This window comes from Syzygium oleosum, unplaced genomic scaffold, assembly GCF_021117445.2.
Source record: "Syzygium oleosum isolate NSW1041296 unplaced genomic scaffold, Sole_v2.1 Sole_v2.10, whole genome shotgun sequence".
NCBI classification, from domain to species: Eukaryota; Viridiplantae; Streptophyta; class Magnoliopsida; order Myrtales; family Myrtaceae; genus Syzygium; species Syzygium oleosum.
The window spans coordinates 11,114,919-11,133,721 of NW_026607494.1; the positions used below are offsets into that span (position 1 = coordinate 11,114,919).

The window sequence follows — 18,803 nt, forward strand, 5'->3', positions numbered from 1 at the left end:
ACTATACATGTGGTGTACCATATGTTTATTATAGTCATCAAGGGAATTGGGTGATTGAGTCGATGACTAACCCCGGATTAACCGGACTAATTTGCCAGCTAATGTTCATCGCCTTTATGTTATGACATGCCATCGAATCCTTAGGCTATTCATTTAGACTTGTATAGGCAAAAGCTGCAATTTGACTTTATCGATCATGTACTTAAATTTTCGTAGATCACTAGACATCTCTCGAATCTAGGGATAAGATCATCACTCAATAGATCTTAAACCTGTTGGATGGTTGTCAAGTTGGTCCCGGACTTTCTAATTTTGCCAATTGATAAGTGCACTGGAAGTCCTAAAATTTATCATGAAAGTGTAATTGAGTCCTAAAACTTTCAAGAAGTGTAATCAAGTCCCAAAACTTATCACGAAAGTGAAATCGAGTCCTAAAATTTTCGAAAATCGCAATTAACGGAAGGACTATATTGGACCAATTTGACAAATTTTAGGACTTGATTGCACTTTTTGAAAGTTTTAGGATTCAATCACACTCTCACAACAAGTTTTAGGACTTGATTACACTTTTTGAAAGTGTTAGGATTCAATTGCATTTTCATAACAAGTTTTATGACTTTTGATGCACTTATTCATTTTGCCAATATAGTCTTCAACCTTTTCACGAAATTTCAATGTAGTACTTCCGTCCAAATTCTGTCGGAAACCGTCGACATATATAGCGGTCCAGTCGTCTCTGACCGTCCTACGTGACACATCGCCATGTCAGCGATTTCCGGCGAGACTTGGCCTAAAGGACTACATTGGGATTTCGCGCAAAAGTTGAGAGCTGAATTGACAAAATTAAAATATTTAGAATTGAATCGGCATCCATATAATAGGTTTGGGATTGATCGGATACTGTTGCCCCTCGATCCTAAGTTGGTGTCGACATCTCGACAACGACTGCTCATAAAACTTGGAAGGACTTGTCATTGGTAGCTTGATCTAGACAATTTGAGATTCGAGAAACGAAGAACGTCAAATCCCGATCAATATTAGAGCCCACAGATTTGGTAAGTCCACTTTCAAGTATGTTGATTCCGATGGGCTCTACGATCTATCTAATGGATAGCCGGAAAAAAAAGAGAGAGCATTCGTTTTCAAAAGCAACGCTAGAAAAGCCATCGTTGTCTTGTCGCTTGAATCATTTACAAAGCGTCCCCAATGAAATTACCATCCATCGACAAAATAGAAAATTGCCATTTTAGACCCTTTTCTTCTTTTGTGTGGAGACCTTGATCTAATTGATCGCGACTTCCGCCTCCAAGGGACGCTTCGCCCCGCGAGAGCAAAAGCCCGCGACGCTTCGACATCAAAAAATTCGAATCCTTCCTTTTCCCGTAACGACATATTCGAGAACAATCAAATTTCGGGCTAACAGTTCATCCGGGCAGTGTCTTGACTACGAACGATATCTATTCATTCGAATTATTCGAATCTTTAATGACGGAAACGACTTCGCTGATCTTGCAAATGACAATTTTACAACGTACGACGTGGAATTTGTGGGCGAGGCAAAAACATGTCGATTACGTGAAAATTGTGTTTCGTTCGTGGGTCAACGGCTTGAATCGAGGAATCGGAGTTTTGTACTCTAGGATAAGGACAAAAACGCACCTGCAAATTCACGAAGCCAGCGTGGCAAACGCGCCACGTCAGCAGACGTATCTCCCTCTATAAATAGCGACGAACACTGTCTCTCTCTCCGACTTGTTTCCCCTGCGATCCGAAGAACACACACCCCTTTCGAATCCAACTCCGAAGCGCTTCGAATCCTTCCGATGAAGTTCTTCTCGGACCTGCGCGCGTGCTACCGCTCCGGCGCCGGCGGCGACGGCGACGGCGACGCCGACCCCGGTCCGATGCTGCGGGAGGAAGCGCGCCCCCCGCTCTCGTACGGGGGCGGGGGCGGTTTGGACGGGCGGAGGCGCAGGTCGACCGGCGGCGGGAGGAGGCTGACGAGGGGCGACGCGGGGAGCGCACTGGCGCCCGGCGCTCTCGGCCATCTCGGAGGACAGCGACGTCGCCGCCGCCGCAGCCGCCGCCCGGGCGGCAGAGGCGAAGAGCAGGGGGCGCGGCGCGAACGCCGCCGTCAAGAGGCCGCCGCCCCCGAAGGGCGGGTCGGCGGCGAAGAGAGCTCAGAGCTTCGGCGACAGAGAAGACTACCGGTAAACGGTTTTCTCGCGGCCTTGTCGTCCTTTATCTGTTCCTCCGGTTTCGTTCCGGATAGGCGTTCCCTGTTTGGTTGGCCCTTCTTTTTCTGCCCTGTTTTTGCGGTTTAGAAAATTAAGGATTGCTTGCTCTGTTTCAGTAGCACACCTAAGTTTCACACCATATAAATAAGACGTTTGTTTACCAAGTCAATCTTATCTTAATGTACAAAATACTACTCCCAAATTACATAAGGTTGCACTTGTACCTTTCTCCTTGGCTAATAAATCGGAGCCTTGGAAGATGAATCGATTCTTATGTTTAGTGCACCGGTAAGAGCGGGTCGTCTCATAAAATTTTGGATCTTGAATAGGGAGGGATGTGTTGCGAGTAACAATGACCGGAATGGGGTCATGACTTACTAGGCACTATGTGTTCAATAGAATCTTCTCCGGTCCTTTGGAATCATGTTTCCGTCGCTACTTGAGCAACTTTTGGATTATCTGCTAAACGAGAAGCGCTCCGTCTTTTGCAGGCCGAACCCGTTATCGATGTTCATGCCAGCATTCTCGCCGACGCCGTTCATGATCTGAGATGAGACCGGCGTTTGCGCTACACATCTCCTCGGTTTCTTCTTTTTTTTCCTTCTTCTTTATGGGGTTAATTGGTCACCCAAAAGCTGTAAATTTGAGTGGTGGATGGATTAGCGCAGAGGAGCTGTAAATAGATAGAGGTCTCTTTCAAAGTACTGTTCAATTAGAGATGTGGGGCATTGATTGTGTTTACGAGTTGCTTCCATTTCCTCTTTCTAAGGAGTGCAAGAATGAGCTTTGATCATATGCATTATTGTCTCTTTTTGTCTTCTTTTCCCCCACAAGCATTAATCAAAGGTGCATGATGGTGACGACTCTTTGAGGTAACGTGGACGGCTTCCTTGCAGTTGTCCAAAGGAGAAAAGAAACTTGACGGAGCTTACTTAACATTAGTAGCTTGACCACAAAGTGTGTAAACTTTACTTAAGTGACTTTATCCCTTCAAGAATCAGGCCCTTTCCAGGAAGACTTGATTGAATTTAAGGCGTTTGTATTGCGAAATGCCCAGTCGTCACATGAGATGAAAACAATAGCGCTTACACATAGAAAAAGGGGAAAAATATTACCGTGCTTATTTTGACACCGATACTCTAAATTTTTTTGTGTTGCCAGAACCTCAAATTTGTACCGGTGCGACAGAAATAACAAGAACTATATATACCTACTAGTTGGGTAAAATCAAACATCAAATTGAAAAGAAGAATTAATAAATTAAAAGGATGGTGGGCGAAAAACAAATCAAGATAGCATGTTTGCACTTCAAAATATAAAATAACTGAGAAAATAAATAAATTAAAAAAAAGAATCGTCGTCTTGGCAACTGATGAGCCGTTGTTTCTGTTGGATCGTCGCTGTGGCTAAACTGTCGCTAAGCCATTATCGTGGTCAACTTGTCACCGAGTCATCACCTCCAATTTTGGAACTTCTCTCTCTGTCCGTGCATTTCGCAATCTAGCGCAACTTGGTCACGAGCTTGAGCCTTTTCAAATAGTGCTTAAGTGCTAACTTACTGTGAGGTTGCCAACGGTGGTGGCCACCATCAGTGGCCGCCGCGTTGCTCTATCTACCCCGCTCACGCTCTCTCTCTCTCTCTCCGAACCATTTCTCTATCTTTTTTTTTTCTTCCCTTTTTCAATTTCTTCTTTTAATAGTGAAATAGAAATGAGTTCGAAATTGATATGCTCCCAACCGTTAAGACCCATATGAAGTTAGGCACTTATCATTTAGACTCATCCGAACCCGTTCTTAAAATTTTAGGCAATCTATTTATCACCTGACCCGTTAAATACCGGTTAAACAAAAGGGTTTTGGTCCATTTTGTCATTTCTACTCGAGGAAATTAGTCGAGTGATTTGCGAGTCCTAGAACTCAACATCTTTAAAAAGAAAAAAAGGTGTTTCATCTGCTCCCTCCAAACCATTTGTTAGTGATGCTTAAAGTTTGCCACCAAAACATTCATGTTTTTGCGACAGCAAGCATCACAGAAAAGCTCAGCCCACTTTGCAATTTCTTGTTGGGCCTAGGCCCATTTCGATATAACGCAGGTGCTCCCGGCCCATTTCGTGTCCAGGAGCAGATAAATGAAACCCCTCCGAGCTGGCTCAAGATCTCATCTCAGGACGTGAGTGGAAACCTCTGTTCATTTGTGTGAATTGAAGCTTTGATTTTGCGGTTTTTGTGTGAGACGTGGGGGCGAGCATGGCTCTAGGGTAGAACCGGAAACTACTCCCACCGGTCCGGTTCTAGGTTCTAGGGAGAGATGGTCCGGTTCCCAATTCCATTTCTAAGGACCTGCCGGTTCCCAGTTCAGTTCCCGATTCCCCTGAGACGAACGTCCATTGGTGTGATTGATTCTATTATTGTAGGGTGAGGAAGACGTCTGCAAGAAGACCAAGAAGCTTATTATTTGGTCCGAAAGTCGCTTCTCTAGTTTGTTTGTGATTCGTAGTTGAATGTATTATGCTTTGAGAGAATCAAATTGAGGCAGATCTGAAATGGTCTTCTTGCAGTTTGTAAGTTCTAAATGCTGAAGTTGGGTGACTTTAGGTTTAGGCACAGTGTTGTCACTCGGAGCTGTAGAAGAAGCCAATCCAACACATCCATCATCAAATCCTTGACCGGGAAAATGTTTTCATTGAACTCGAGAACGACCGAGGCCGATAGACTTAATCGACTTTATTTAGCATTCGGTACCCTTTCCTCGATTTCCTTGGAGAGCAAACTGAAGGTTCGGTCCTCGAGTCGAGGCACCCTTTGAAATGTTCCACTCAGCTTGCGGCTTCAAGTGGCCAATGCTCATGTGCTGTGCCGCTTCACCTCGATGCTCGTCATCGGAACGGTCCCTGCATAAAACGGGAGTGAGATCCGATGTCTTCCCGACAAGCCATTGATTGGATTATGCATGAATTTGCAGTCATCTAGCGTGAGAAGGAGTCACTAATCTGTCTGAAGTGCTAAAGGCGAAAATGGTATAGCTGATTGAGTACGTGATGAGAGGAAAATGCAAGTGCACAGACGGATTCCTAATCAAAGAATGCCCGCGGAATCACTCATAGAGCAATACCTCTTCTGGATAGAATATGCAGAATTGTTAGTTGCCCGATTTGAATCCCAGACTGATGCAGCTGGTACCTGGAAACAAGAAAACACCAGAATGGCTTTTAGAGGAGGAGAAGAAAAAGGAACTCAATAAGAAAGATAATGAATCGGTGTTATTGGTGTAGTCAAGTTCTTCTGGTTACTCTCGTCAGAGTAAGCTATCGCGGGAATGGGCTGGCATTCCTTATCATGAACTTTCCTCCATTTTCAGACTTCAATTCGGGAAGATACGAGCGAGAGTATAGTCATTAATTAGAACACCCTCTGATAACTGGTCGCAACATATTCAATCAAGACATGACGCAAGATTTCGACTAAGTTGTGCCCGATCAGTGTTTAGCAGGGTATACTTATTTTATGATACCTCAAAACTGGCAGATTCTTGAGGCAGAAGCTCGTTCATTGACAATTTTGCTTGCTGGTAGACAAACAATCCCTGTTATTTCCAAGTCCAGCACACATGTAAGAAAGAACGCGACCAATGAATAAACTCACTTTCAGATGTTGTATACGCCTGATAGCATCGTTAAGGAACCTTATGTGCACTTCAGCTTCTCGAACCGATCTTATTTCTTCCAGCTCTGGATGGTAAGATCTATTTCAACATGCATCACAGCAAAGTGGATCAAATACATTCAATCACATTCAGACCAAATTATTCAATTGACTCTACAAGTTTCAGGACATAAGTAAACTTCATAAACCTGATATTTTCCTGTGCTTCAGCTTGTTGCCGATTAAGCACTTTGAGTTCTTCCTCGAGAGCCTGCGAAAAATATTAAAATCGAAGTCAATAATCTTTTGATTGATTGGCAGGTCAGCTTCAGCCAAGAGTAGCGATCTTAGATCAATTGATTTACCTGCATTCTGAAGGCAGTTGGACCGTCACCGATGAGTTCATCATATAATCAAATGAAGGAGAAACAATTCATTAGGTATAAAGCAGTAAAAGATGATGAGAATGAACTGAGTTTTCCCACTCTCTGTTCTTGTTTTCTGTTCTCAGGAGGGAGTATCTTTAGACTTACTTCGTCATGGCTTCGAGCATTTGTGCTTCACACTTCACATGTTTGAGGCCTTGACGCAAAACCTGTAAACACGAATCGTGACCCAGCACTAGAGAAATTGAACTCCATGGCCATTGTTTAATCTAAACTCATACTAACCAATGCAAGTAATGAAGCTAAAATACAGTTTCTGAAGAGAGAACTTTTACTCACCTCTTGGTTTTCGACCGACCTGCGATGCAAGATAATTATCGTGAGGAAAACATCAAATTTAGATTGATCGGAAAAGATAGAGAAGAGATCAAACATACCCTCCTCGCAACACATCGGGCAGGTTGAGATATCGTAGAAAGACATTCTCGACACTGTGAGAAAGATCTTGTTTTGATAAATTATGATGAACAAGGAAACCAAGGATGATAAGATAAAGAGAAGAATTCACCAAATGAAAGAACTTTATATTAATGGACCTGCTGCTGCCGGCACAGCTAGTCATTCGACCATTCGGAGAAAACATTATCAGGCCGACATCCGTGCCACACAACCCTGATAACTCGGCGACCTTCTTGACAATCCCATCCTTGCGCTTCCTATAGGTTACTAGCTGACCGGCAGGGTTATCGATCCTCTTCACCGTCAACTTCTTACGGCCCATGGCGACGCGAGAAGGAGACGAAAGGAATGGGAATCGATAAGGAAAAGATTTGGCTGTGGCTAAGTAAGAGTCCAGTGGAGGGATTATATAAGCCAACAACAGATGAGAGGATGCATTAACTCTCCAGGCCATGCAAAGTGCGAGTCATGCTCTGTTAGCCAATTGTCAAGCTTCCATCTTTAGGCCAGTTCAGTCAACGCTCTTGGAAGGAAATTGAGGGCATCCATTCATTGCATGATTAAATTGCCAAAAAACTGAACCTCAAGCATCAGTAAACATAATAGCATCTTACTCACTGTACAGTACAGACCCCAAATGGCACCGGGGGCAAACCTGGGGCTGGTCCAAGAGGAGGGACAAAAAAGGCAAAACATTGAAGTGGTTAAAGACAAACCTTCCGAAAACCGTCCTTCAGCGTCTCCTGGACCGAAACCGATACTAATCGTAGAAGCACCAAACCCGCTCGTCCGTCCGTCAAAATGAGCAACGCCCATCGGTGGATTTAGCATCGCGAGTTTTGTGGCTGGAAAAACTAATACGAATTTCCGCAGGGGAAGAGCATGCGGCAGGGTGTCATTAAACGTCAACAAGCATTCCAAAATAGTGCAATTGAATCGTTTATCGTTTTCGCTACGTGAGAAGTTGCCAAATCCGTTTTTTAATATATATATAATAATAAACAAGGGAAGAAGGTACAAAAAGGGGATGTAGCTCAGATGGTAGAGCGCTCGCTTAGCATGCGAGAGGTACGGGGATCGATACCCCGCATCTCCATCTTTGTTAAACACTTTTTTTTATTTGTGGGAAAATGACACAAATAGTCCTGAACTTTGACTCAATATGCAATTTAGTCCATAAACTTTTAATTTGTTCAATGTAGTTCCTGAACTTTAACCCAATGTTCAATATGATCCCTAAATTTTTAATTTGTTCAATGTGGTTCCTGAACTTTTGGTATATGTTCAATATAGTCCCTGAACTTTATAAAAATGATCAATGTAGTCCTTCCATCAATTCAAGTTCAGGGACTATATTGTATATTTTCATATAATTCAGGGACTAAATTGAACATTTACTAAAAGTTCAGGGACCAAGTTGAACAAATTAAAAGTTTAGGGATCAAACTACAAATTGAGCCAAAGTTCAGGAACTGTTTGTGTTATTATCTTTTTATTTATCTATTTGTCTTCTCTCTGCTTTTTCACGATAATAAATATAATCCTTTGTTGACCTATATCGAACTGTTTGGATATAGAAACATCAATAAGGAGGACTAAAGTGAGTGCTGTTACAGATTCATTATTTATTTTGTTCTCTGGATTAGCTGAATTATTCATATTCTATGACCCGATTTCGTTTGAGTTAGAAAAAAAATTAATGGGCTGTCAGCTTATTTTTCCACATTTAAAATTCACAATGTTACATCATGCGAGTTTCATAACGCAATTTAAGGGCCATGGTAAATCAACTCCCATGGATCCGATGCACCTTCAAAAATTTTCATACATTAAAAGAGGACAAAAATCTCACGCCAGACTCTCACGATCTGCGAAACATCATAGACTCTCGATGTCTTAATCTTCCAAAATCTAATCCCCATCTTTTTTCTGTGGTGGCGATGAAGCGACACGAATCTGCGAGAAACGAAGGACTAATTGCAAATCGTCAATTTGGCCCATCGTTCATATAAGTGATGTATGGAGACTAAGGTGTTATCATGGTGGGCACTTATAATAATTTCATCTTATTGAAATCTTTTTATTAGTGCAAAGCACGGTTGACATGACATTGCCATCCAACCTTTTATTTTATGCATATAGTTTTGAGCGTCGCGTGAGATGGGACGTTGATGCGATTGTTTTTTTCGAATCGGGTCTCCTCCTTTGCGTCACTAATTATTTATCTCGCTCAACATAACATTATGTTCATAATAAATGTCTTGCGTCACGAAAAGCAGCGTCTTTGGAAATGATTTCTTTTTATTTATTTTTTCCTTTCATTTCGATTTATTTTGGTTTTTTGCACTGTGATTGTTAATCGATTTTAGAGAATTTAGTCTAAGTTGAGGTTCGAATCAATTATTTCGTGCACATAAACTTCAACAGATGAGGCACAACTTATTCTTTTTTCGAGGTAAGAGAAGCTCAACTCATTTTATCACTCCAAAAGGGGAAAAGAATTAGGTATTTAAAAGCTCGTGTCATCGAAAGAACGGTTGGTGTACGACCCGTTTTCGTAGCACCGAAAAGGTAAATACGATTACCCATGAATGTTGATAGTAGACAGTAGAAAATGAAAGAATAACACGTTCAAGCTCCGACCGTGAGCCGTGCCATCGATGGTGGGCACAATATATTTACGCGACAGCAACATCATACATGATTAAAAAGTATTAGCGACCTCAACCCTATTATTGGACATACGGAGACAAAAGGCATGATATACAATCCGATAACCCGGCATGAGCTCGTCCATCGACGAGACGAGCAGAGAAGAAGACGACGACGACGGCGATTAGGTACGAGCTCTCCGTCCATTATGAGCCATGCTGCAGGCAACGAGGGCAACATAGAGAGACGGCGAGGGCGACGACCGGAGGCATGGCTCGGCATGGGTCGGTGGTTCGCCGGCGACGATGACGGAGGCGGGCGGTGGCGGGCCCGTCTGCATCTCGAGGTGTGGCGCGGCCCGTGTAAAAAGCACACGCGTGCGCATCCTACGCACGAGGCAGCAGGCTGGTGTATACTCGGGAGCAGCGAATCTTGAAAACCCTTTTGGCGAGCGCGCAGAAAAACGTCGCTTGCGGGTGACGCTCGGTCTGCCGTCACTGCCCCCACCTCTCTCTTCCTCCTCTCTCTCTCCCTCTCCTTTTCCATTTCCTCTGTTTTCAGAGACTTCACGCCATACAATTCCATTTCGAGCTCCTACTTTCCAAGTTCAACGCTTCTTCTTCTTCTGCTTCTGGGTCTGAAGGCTTCCCCACGACCGTGCTGAACCCGATGGAGATCGACCCTTGTGACAACTCCAACTGGCTCGTCGATTACGGGCTCGTGGATGTTTCGGCTGGGGACGTCCTTCCCTCTCCCGGGTTCGCCTGGTCCTCTCCGTCCTTCGACGTCTCCTCCTCCAATGCCAGGTGGGTTCTCTTCCTCTTCCCCGTTTCTATCTCCGTTTCTCTTGTTTGAGCCGAGCGAGCCGGCGTGACCGGAGAATCTTCGGAGCTCGAAGAATGTTTGGACTCTGTTCCGAGGTTTTTCAGTAGTCTATGGCCTCTGGACGGTGGAGACTTGTAAAAGCAGTTGGTTTTGGCATGTTTTGACCCGCCTCCTTGCTTGCAGAAGCAAGAAAGTGATAGTTTTTGTTGGCTGCTTTGGTTTTGTGGCAAATTTGTTTACCCACGAAGTCACTAGGAAGGGCCGAAGGAGCGTTTATTGAGAATGATAGTTTGGTTGACTGGGAATAATGGGCCTATATATATGTTTTATGTGAGAGAGATTCAAATCAAGATGATTCTTCGGGATTAGATTTGAGGATCTTGTTTACTCCGGCACGAGATGAGTTTAACAATTAGACGCGTATCATCAACAGATTGGGAAGTACCTGCGATGGCAAAGTTGCCATGCTTTGGGGAAACGGGATTCTTAGTAGTTATTTGTTAGAACTTCCTATGATGCTGTCGGCTTTGATGAGATGAGGTAGATGTTAGAGCTCTTATTGGCTGATAGCTATAGCGTGGCCGTGTTGGGTCGATGAGCCCTGAACTAATACCAGAACCTCAATCTGCCGTAATGGTCTCATATTCATCGGTATCCTGGACGGGTTGAAGGGAATTCCTTATTGTTGATTTGAGCTAAGATAGACCTTATGGTACTCCCTCTAGCTATAAGCAAGCAGTGGATAGTGGAACTCTCGATCGGCTCTTTATTTCTCTGTCCCCCTTTATCCTTCTTGACGTCTGGTTTCTTGTTGTACTGCTTCCAGCATAGAGGTCAACCGTGCATCTACTAGGGATTCAGGGAACCTCAAGGGCATGAGCTGTCGCAAAAGGTATGGGTTTTCCTGGCAACCGAAAGAATGTTGGTTTGCATAATTCTCAGTCAACTAGCAGTCTCATATTACTCGTGATTTTTCATTCCTTTACCACAGTGTATTTCCTCCACAGCTTAATCAAGAGTGATATAGCTCCTATAATATTCAAATAATTATTTGGTGAGAATGGGTTCATATCTTGTGCAAGAGACTAAAACTTATGCTAATGCTTCTGTAGACTGAAATCTGAAGCATGCCTCGCATCTGGTTCCAAAGCATGCCGGGAGAAACTTCGAAGGGATAGGCTAAATGAAAGGCATGTTGTTCTTCCATTCCTCTCTCTCTGTAATTTTTCTACCTAGCGGCTCTCACATCAAGTTGGCTCAATTTCAAGGTTCCTAGAATTGGGTTCTATCTTGGAGCCTCGAAGGCCACCCAAGACGGACAAGTCTGCCCTTTTGAGTGATGCTGTTCGCATGGTTACCCAGCTGCGTAATGAAGCGCAGAAACTCAAGGAGTCGAATGAGGAATTGCAAGAGAAAATAAAAGAATTAAAGGTGAGGTTGGTTAGTGCACTCTGTATTTTGCTGATCAGGCAGGGATGACCGCTTTCTTACATACTCTTCGTGTGTATTACAAAAAATTCTTTTAAAGAAGTCAAGATAGCAATAGCGCACTGATCATTGTACTTTACATACCTAGGCTGAGAAGAATGAATTTCGCGATGAGAAACAGAGGCTAAAGTCAGATAAAGAGAAATTGGAGCAACAGCTGAAAGCCATGAGCTTTCATCCAGTTTTTCCACCTCATCCATCTGCACTGTCGACACCTTTTGCTGCTCAAGAGCGAGCAGGTGGCAACAAGTTGATGCCTTATATCGGTTTCCCTGGCATGGCAATGTGGCAATTTATGCCGCCTGCTGCAGTTGACACGTCGCAGGATCACGTACTCCGTCCTCCTGTTGCTTAATCAGCAGACACAAATCATCTGGTAGTCTGTCTTACTAGGATTCGTGTGCTAATGTTTGTGTTGTTTCTTCGACCTTCTACATTGGATTTCCACAAAGTGGAAAAACTTGATGAGGTGGATGATCTAATTTGCGGACCGATATCACCATTGTTTCTCATCCATTGTAGTATAGACGTACTGTTGCCATGTAAAATGCAATAAGACAGAACTTCTTGTTTGAAAACTTCTAGTTCGTAGTCTTGGTCGGTCAGATTGAATTCTACTGAAACTGTTCGAAATTGTTCTCATTATAGCTTTTTTATCTCTCGACTCTTGCATGGAGCAAATGAATGTTCTTACCAGCACTTCACAAAAAGGGCTAAGATACCGCCTCTACATTTCTAGGGGCAAGAGATTCTTTGTTCGGTGTGGCTGTGCTTGTGCCTCGATTCATAATATGCACACCACAAACCTAGTCAGCATGCTGTTTGCAGTTCTCTGAACTAATACGGTCCTCTTCTCGAATAAAATCTTGAAAGAGCTTGTCCAATTGCTAACAGCATAGACTCATTAATCTCAAAGAATTTGCTTGCCAACAGTACATCGAAGCACGGAAAGATAAAAATCACAGAACAGTGCACCACACAAGTCTCCATGGTCAACATGTAGCTTTAAGATGCTTTTTGGGCAATAAGTAACACGCTGAAAAAGCTCAAGCCCACAGCTAGAGTGCTGGGAAAACTGCCCTCTGTAGCTGACGAAGTCACCGATTCCGCTGAAACATGGCTCGGGGGAGTGATGAAAACCTCGGGTGACGATGCAGGAATTGATTCTGATGGAGACGTCATCAACGGCGAAGATGCTTCTGGAGCTGAAGGCAAAACAGGACCAACCACTGTAGCAGGTAATGGAGCTGAGACAGGTCCTAGAGTAGGCAAAGTGGCAGGAGATTGTGATGTGGTTGATGAAGCCGTCAGCGTGTTAATTTGGAGCTTCATTCCAGCTGCACAATGTCCGGGTGAACTGCAAATGAAGTATTTTTTCCCAGGAGATGTGAGAGGGATGACTGTGGAACCACTTGTGTAAGTTTGGATAGGACTAGTCACTTGGCAGGAGTCATAGTCTCCCTTGGTAACTTCGGTTACGTCATGGCCAGGTGAGTATTGAAAAACTGGAAACAGCAGCAAGTTGATTGAATTATTTGATAATATAAACGCTTGGATGATCTTATGTCAATACAACGTTGAATGATATCAAGACGTGTGAAACGGATGCAACTTACTCAGATTATCTCCTACTAAGAATGTCTGAGATGATGCCCAAGTAGTCTGATCAGTGTTCATGTCCCAACCGCCGTTTAGACCTCCAACCACGTAATTAGTTGCCGTGGCTTCAACAAGCACAGTGGCAAACAGGAGTGACATTAGAAAGGTTCTCGGCATGCCCATCTTGAACTGCAAGAAGAGCGAAATAGCGAAGCAGCTGAAGCGAACTGATTAGGACAGAAGGTGGAAGAATGTTGCGAGTTGGTTTCAGTTCGACTTAGCAACTCATCTATATATAGAAAGGAGAAGGGATCTTTCGAGTGGTCTGATGGAATAGAAGATACTACACCACTGTATCTCAGCATGTTGGAGTTGGTTCGAGGATCATGCAGAGACGGGCTTTTACCAAATAAATATCTTCATACTTTCTCCATATTGATCAATCTTTAAGTTCAATTTTGTTTTGTTCTTTTACTCGTTTAAGGTGTCACAAGGCTGCGTGGCCGATCTTCGCAAATAATATTTCTCAGAAATTCCGATAGCTTAAATTCAAAGAAAATTTTTTAGGGTTCTTGCGGGTTAAGTTCAGTGCCCATATTCTGAAATTGCTAGTGTCGGTAACTCTAATCTAGCCGAATAAAAATGTAAAGCAATCGAGAACAAAGTAAGGAGTAGTTCATGGGATCCATGTGAAGTAGGAGTTCTGTCTGGGGAAGTATACCTAATCCTGCTTCTAACCCACCGTTTTGGTATCAAAACGAAACATTCTAAAGCTACCAAAGGAGGAGGCACAGCAACGGATATCATAAAAAGAGTAGTAGGTTTTGTCGTTGATTGACTTATTTTTATGATGGCAGCTGTTGCAAAAGTTGGCACCTGCTCTTGTTCAAGTCCATGGCTTTATTGATTCCGCGAACATACCATGGTTACTGTTTGTTTCGTGAAAAACGACTTATTCGGAAAATATTTTCTTAAAAATAATAGCCTGTATTGTTTGAAATAATTAGTCAATGTAAATATTATCATTATCGACAATAATTTAACTCTCCAAGTTCGAGATCAACTTGATGAAGTCTTCTTGTGGTCAACCTCATTTCGGCTCAACTCCATGGCCAAGAACTATTTTTCCCCCCTATAATTAAACTTAAAGCTCAGATTGAACTCGAGTAGTTAAAGCACAAAAATCTTGAGAAGTATACAATGCATTGGTTTCTAACATTTGTGTTCACGAAATATATTCAGAATGTACAAATTCAATTAATTGATTGTGATATCAAGCAACCCCTATCTAGTATAAGCAAGTTGGAACTTGACTAAATTTGATGTCCGAGCAACGTCAACTTAGGCGACTAGCTCGCATTATTTGTACCCTTTGTTCCGGTGCAAGCGGGGAAATTATCCAATCAGTTATAGACATATTGCACGGATGTCAATTCAGTCCTAAACTTTCCACTTTTGCCAATGTAGCCTTGAATCTTTGCATGAAATTCCAATATAGTCATTCCAGCCAATTTTTGCCGGAGATCTCTGACGTGTCAGCGTGTCACGTTAGCGTTCTTCGGCGAAAATTAATTAAAAGGATTATATTGAAATTTCGTACAAAGATTTAGGATTAAATTGGCAAAATTGTAAAGTTTAATACTGAATTGACATTCGTACGATAGGCTTAGAATTGATTAGGTGATTTTCGCTGTCCAAGCCCATGCTGGACAACTTGGTAAACACATTTCACATGTCTGAAATAATAACTTGGTGGCGTCAACACTCTTTCTGCGGTTTCCACTTCTTATATCATTGGCTTCATTCGTTTCTCTATATTTTGAGTTCTGACAGCTTTCCGTTTATCCGTAGTAGTAAATCTTCAGATGCATCGTCAAACCCTCTCAGAGCTCGAATAACTGAGCCAGCTCGTACGATTGAGGAAACTGACTACATGTTGCAAGAGGTTATATTAAACTGGATTTCGTAAACCCGAGCACCTGAAAAATACATCAAAGAAAGAGTGGCCGGAGAGCATTTATGGCGGAACGAGGAAGAGGGTGTCGGAGTTCTGATTAGAAATTTTATACTAGAAGAGTTAGAAGCAGTCGCTGCAGCGGATGTAAGTACTTTGATTGTGCTAGATTATGAATGTGAAAAGTCAATGGCTCCCTCTCAACATTTCACAATAGTAGACAAACTTCTGATAATCCCTTCTTGGCCTGCCATCATTTTATAGTAAGAAGCAAACGAAATCATCTGATCAAACAATTTGAAATTTATTTAGTAAGACAATGACCATATGACCTTCTTAGAAGGTAGCACTGTTGCTAGTCAATCGCACTGTACGCGAATCAGTAACTGGTTGGTTTTCGAAACCAGTATTATTCTAGTCAAGCATGGCTTAGAGTAGCTAGGCAAATCCAAAAGAACCAAAGAGGGAAAAAAAAAAAAGAATAGAAGGAGAATTTAACATTAATGGTCAACAAAGCCTTGCATTTGGCACTAGGGTTCTACTTCTTTGATCCCTACCGTGGATAAAATTCACTAATTGTAACCTCATTTACAGATCCTTGCACAGATGAAGTTTTGAACTGATCACTTGAAGATGAATTGGAATTTCCCTTGGCTGAGCCTGGTTCCTGTTTCTCCATGGGGACATAAAAGGCTGGTCTTGCAGGCGCTGGAGAAGAGATTGTGTAACTGCTGAGCATCATGATCACCTCGGACATCGAAGGTCTATCGGCAGGACCATCTTGAACGCACATCAAGCCAATCTGGATGCACTTCAGGACTTCGTACCTCGGGAACTGATCGCCTGCGGTGGGATCTAGGAGCTCTAAAGCCGTTCCATTTGCCCAATGTTGCCATGCCTGCGACAAGTTGAACATGCAAATACAATTTCCACGCCCACATACTAATGCAATATTGCATTTTCAAGAAAGAAGGCAATGATGTGAAACACATACATGGCTTTGAAGATTAGCTGGATTAAGGGAACTTGAGTTCTTTCGACCTGTTACGATCTCCAGCACCAGGACACCAAAGCTATAGACATCGGATTTAGTGGAGAAGTGTCCGTGCTGAACGTATTCTGGAGCCATGTATCCACTTCTCGCCACAAACAAAGAGCATAGAAATCATTCCAGTGAGTTATGTGAAGGCCGGATAACAATCACTTCCATGATCTTACGCATTACCAACTAGAACTTCTTGTGCTTGTGCATGCGTGCAGAGTTGTGCCATTATACTCGTGTGTTGAAATTGATCGGTAATCATAACAGAACTCATGACTTACTATGTTCCTGCAATTCGCATTGTATTGCCTTGAGTCTGACTTCCAAAGAATAACTTGGCCAAACCGAAATCGGCGATTTTGGGGTTCATGTTCTCATCTAAGAGTATGTTGCTGGCTTTCAAGTCTCGATGAATGATCCTCAGCTGAGAATCCTCATGCAGATAAAGTAGGCCGCGTGCAATTCCAACTATGATTCTGTAACGTCTCTCCCATTCCAAGCTAAACCTTTTGATCTGATCTGCATCCGCATCCAAACACAAACCGAGAACAATGTCACTTGAAATGAGAGGACAGTGCATATGAAGTTGCTTTTGTATCCCCTGAAGGTGATCATAAGGAACAATAAAACTCTGACGCCTAGGTGATATGGGGCATTTCAAGACATAGTGAAGATGAAGTCAGCATAAAAATTATGATGCTCGATCACATAGTAAGCTTTCACACTCAACGAATTTATGTCAAAACGGTTTATTACCAAATAGGATTTTGTCCAAGCTCCCATTGGGCAAGAACTCATAGACGAGAAGTTTTTCATCTTCTTCCAAGCAGAAGCCTAACAACCTCACGAGATTCCGATGCAGCAACTTGGCAACCAGCAAGACTTCTGTTTTTAGCTCTTCTAGCCCTTGCGCTGAGCTACTCGATAGCCTTTTCACTGCTATTTCTTGTCCATCAGACAATCTCCCCTAATATTTTTCTCGTATTGAGTCAATTCATGTGCAGAAAACTAAGATTATAAATTGGTTGAGCATCAGCTGATGAGTACCTTGTAAACAGAACCAAAACCACCCTCTCCGAGCTTATATTCCTCGGAGAAGTCTCTTGTTGCTTCCTTCAGCTTCCTTAAACTGATTACAAGTGATTCGTTGCTTCTAATGCTCTTGTCAGGATTGTGATCACCCTCTGATTCACAACAAAGTGGAGATATGTTCTCAGATAGCTTTATAAGGATATTTGACAGAGAACTACTGCAGTTTTACATCTTCATGACTTGCATGCAATAAATCGAAGAGAGGCATCAAGATTCTTAATTCGATGTAGCATCAATAACTTGAAAGCTAAAGAATATGACCATTACCAAGTACTTTTTTGGGGGCCTTTCGCCAAAAGCAGTAACTGCAGGTTATCATCAGTACTACTGCTGCAGCAGCTACAGGAACGGCCACAAGAATGATGGTTCTTTTCTTCTTGCTTGCTACATGGTAAAATACACCTGCATGATGTCTTAAATTACCAATAAAGAACTGAAGTGAGCACTGACTAATTATTCAGTGCAAGAGAAAATAAAAGTTGCCATTACCGCTACTCGAGGGACTTATAGAATTAGTAGTTGAACTAGGCGGGGATGGCGCTGGTGTAGGTGAATATGTCAAAGAGAATGGATACATCTCATACCGGAGATCACAACTCAGAGATGACATCCTACAACCTTCGCTTGCGTTGCACACTATTGACAGGGAAGCAATGACATCTTGCAAGCACTTCAAGCAGCTGCTCACTTCCAAAGTAGGTGTGCACTGCACCATAGCATAAATTGTTTTGGAATCCATATAAGCAGAGCTCTGGTTTACCAATCTAGAAGGACTCAATATGGCTGAGGATGAAAGGTTTAACATTAAGTTCCCCAAAGCACTCTGAAAAAGAGCGGGTTGGCTTGCGTTTGCACGATTAGTTATGTAAATTATTAAAGCACTGTCAGCAGTTGAGAAGAAGCTATGATTTGAATATTTAAGCGAACAATCAATGGACAAGATGGAAGCTTCTTTCTGGTTGGGACAAAGTTGGCGGATCGCCCTGACTGAGGTTTCTGCACAGGTTTGGCATTCTTCCTTAGTAACATAAGCTCTGCACTGCAATAGGCCATACACTGTGTTAGGATCCTGACCGAAACTGCTGGTGGCGAAGCCGTTTAATGGAGCATTGGCAAATAGAGAAGCCAGAGTAAGATTCAAATTGACTGGAAAGATGCTTCCGGAAGTGAAGTTGATTCCAGAATTGCAAGAGGGAAAACTTTGATTCTGGCATTTTTTAAAATAGAACACTTGAAAAAGACATAAAAGAAAGATTAACTGAAGAGAATCCATTGTGATGTTCTGCATTATAGAGACAGAAGGAGGGAGTTTAAACATTGAAAGTATTTAAAAGCACCAAGAGAGTTTGAAGGAGTTGCCACGGCAGGTATAACAGGCTAATGGGTTGGAAGTATGGGATAATGCCTCACTCCTCATATTTCACAAT

The 18,803-nt window shown here is 42.7% G+C and overlaps 4 protein-coding genes and 1 non-coding gene across 5 annotated transcripts; 3 read left to right on the forward strand and 2 right to left on the reverse strand.

Annotated features, from left to right (window-relative positions):
- The first annotated feature begins 1,739 nt into the window (after window positions 1-1,739).
- LOC115679906 (uncharacterized) lies at window positions 1,740-3,032 on the forward strand. The gene is made up of 2 exons (XM_056315426.1): window positions 1,740-2,210; window positions 2,729-3,032. Exons 1-2 carry the CDS (start codon window positions 1,824-1,826, stop codon window positions 2,789-2,791), a joined length of 450 nt encoding a protein of 149 aa, XP_056171401.1. The 5' UTR covers window positions 1,740-1,823; the 3' UTR covers window positions 2,792-3,032.
- A 1,854-nt stretch (window positions 3,033-4,886) lies between these two features.
- Window positions 4,887-7,277, reverse strand: LOC115679905 (agamous-like MADS-box protein AGL66). Its single transcript, XM_030603629.2, has 10 exons — window positions 6,862-7,277; window positions 6,703-6,756; window positions 6,605-6,623; window positions 6,413-6,474; window positions 6,245-6,251; window positions 6,089-6,150; window positions 5,880-5,979; window positions 5,749-5,802; window positions 5,350-5,417; window positions 4,887-5,128 (listed from the first exon to the last, which is right to left on the reverse strand). The coding sequence occupies exons 1-10, from the start codon at window positions 7,176-7,178 to the stop codon at window positions 4,966-4,968; spliced, it is 906 nt and encodes a 301-aa protein (XP_030459489.2). The 5' UTR covers window positions 7,179-7,277; the 3' UTR covers window positions 4,887-4,965.
- A 470-nt stretch (window positions 7,278-7,747) lies between these two features.
- TRNAA-AGC (transfer RNA alanine (anticodon AGC)) lies at window positions 7,748-7,820 on the forward strand. The gene has a single exon. It is a non-coding gene; the product is annotated as a tRNA-Ala (tRNA).
- Window positions 7,821-9,973: 2,153 nt separating this feature from the next.
- Window positions 9,974-12,267, forward strand: LOC115680044 (transcription factor ILR3-like). The gene is made up of 5 exons (XM_030603792.2): window positions 9,974-10,182; window positions 11,028-11,093; window positions 11,314-11,391; window positions 11,470-11,632; window positions 11,778-12,267. The coding sequence occupies exons 1-5, from the start codon at window positions 10,046-10,048 to the stop codon at window positions 12,042-12,044; spliced, it is 711 nt and encodes a 236-aa protein (XP_030459652.1). The 5' UTR covers window positions 9,974-10,045; the 3' UTR covers window positions 12,045-12,267.
- A 427-nt stretch (window positions 12,268-12,694) lies between these two features.
- LOC115679904 (cysteine-rich receptor-like protein kinase 10) lies at window positions 12,695-18,664 on the reverse strand. The gene is made up of 9 exons (XM_030603628.2): window positions 17,866-18,664; window positions 17,644-17,778; window positions 17,332-17,468; window positions 17,041-17,251; window positions 16,566-16,803; window positions 16,237-16,378; window positions 15,826-16,140; window positions 13,306-13,477; window positions 12,695-13,194 (listed from the first exon to the last, which is right to left on the reverse strand). The coding sequence occupies exons 1-9, from the start codon at window positions 18,662-18,664 to the stop codon at window positions 12,695-12,697; spliced, it is 2,649 nt and encodes an 882-aa protein (XP_030459488.2).
- Between the last annotated feature and the right edge of the window lie 139 nt (window positions 18,665-18,803).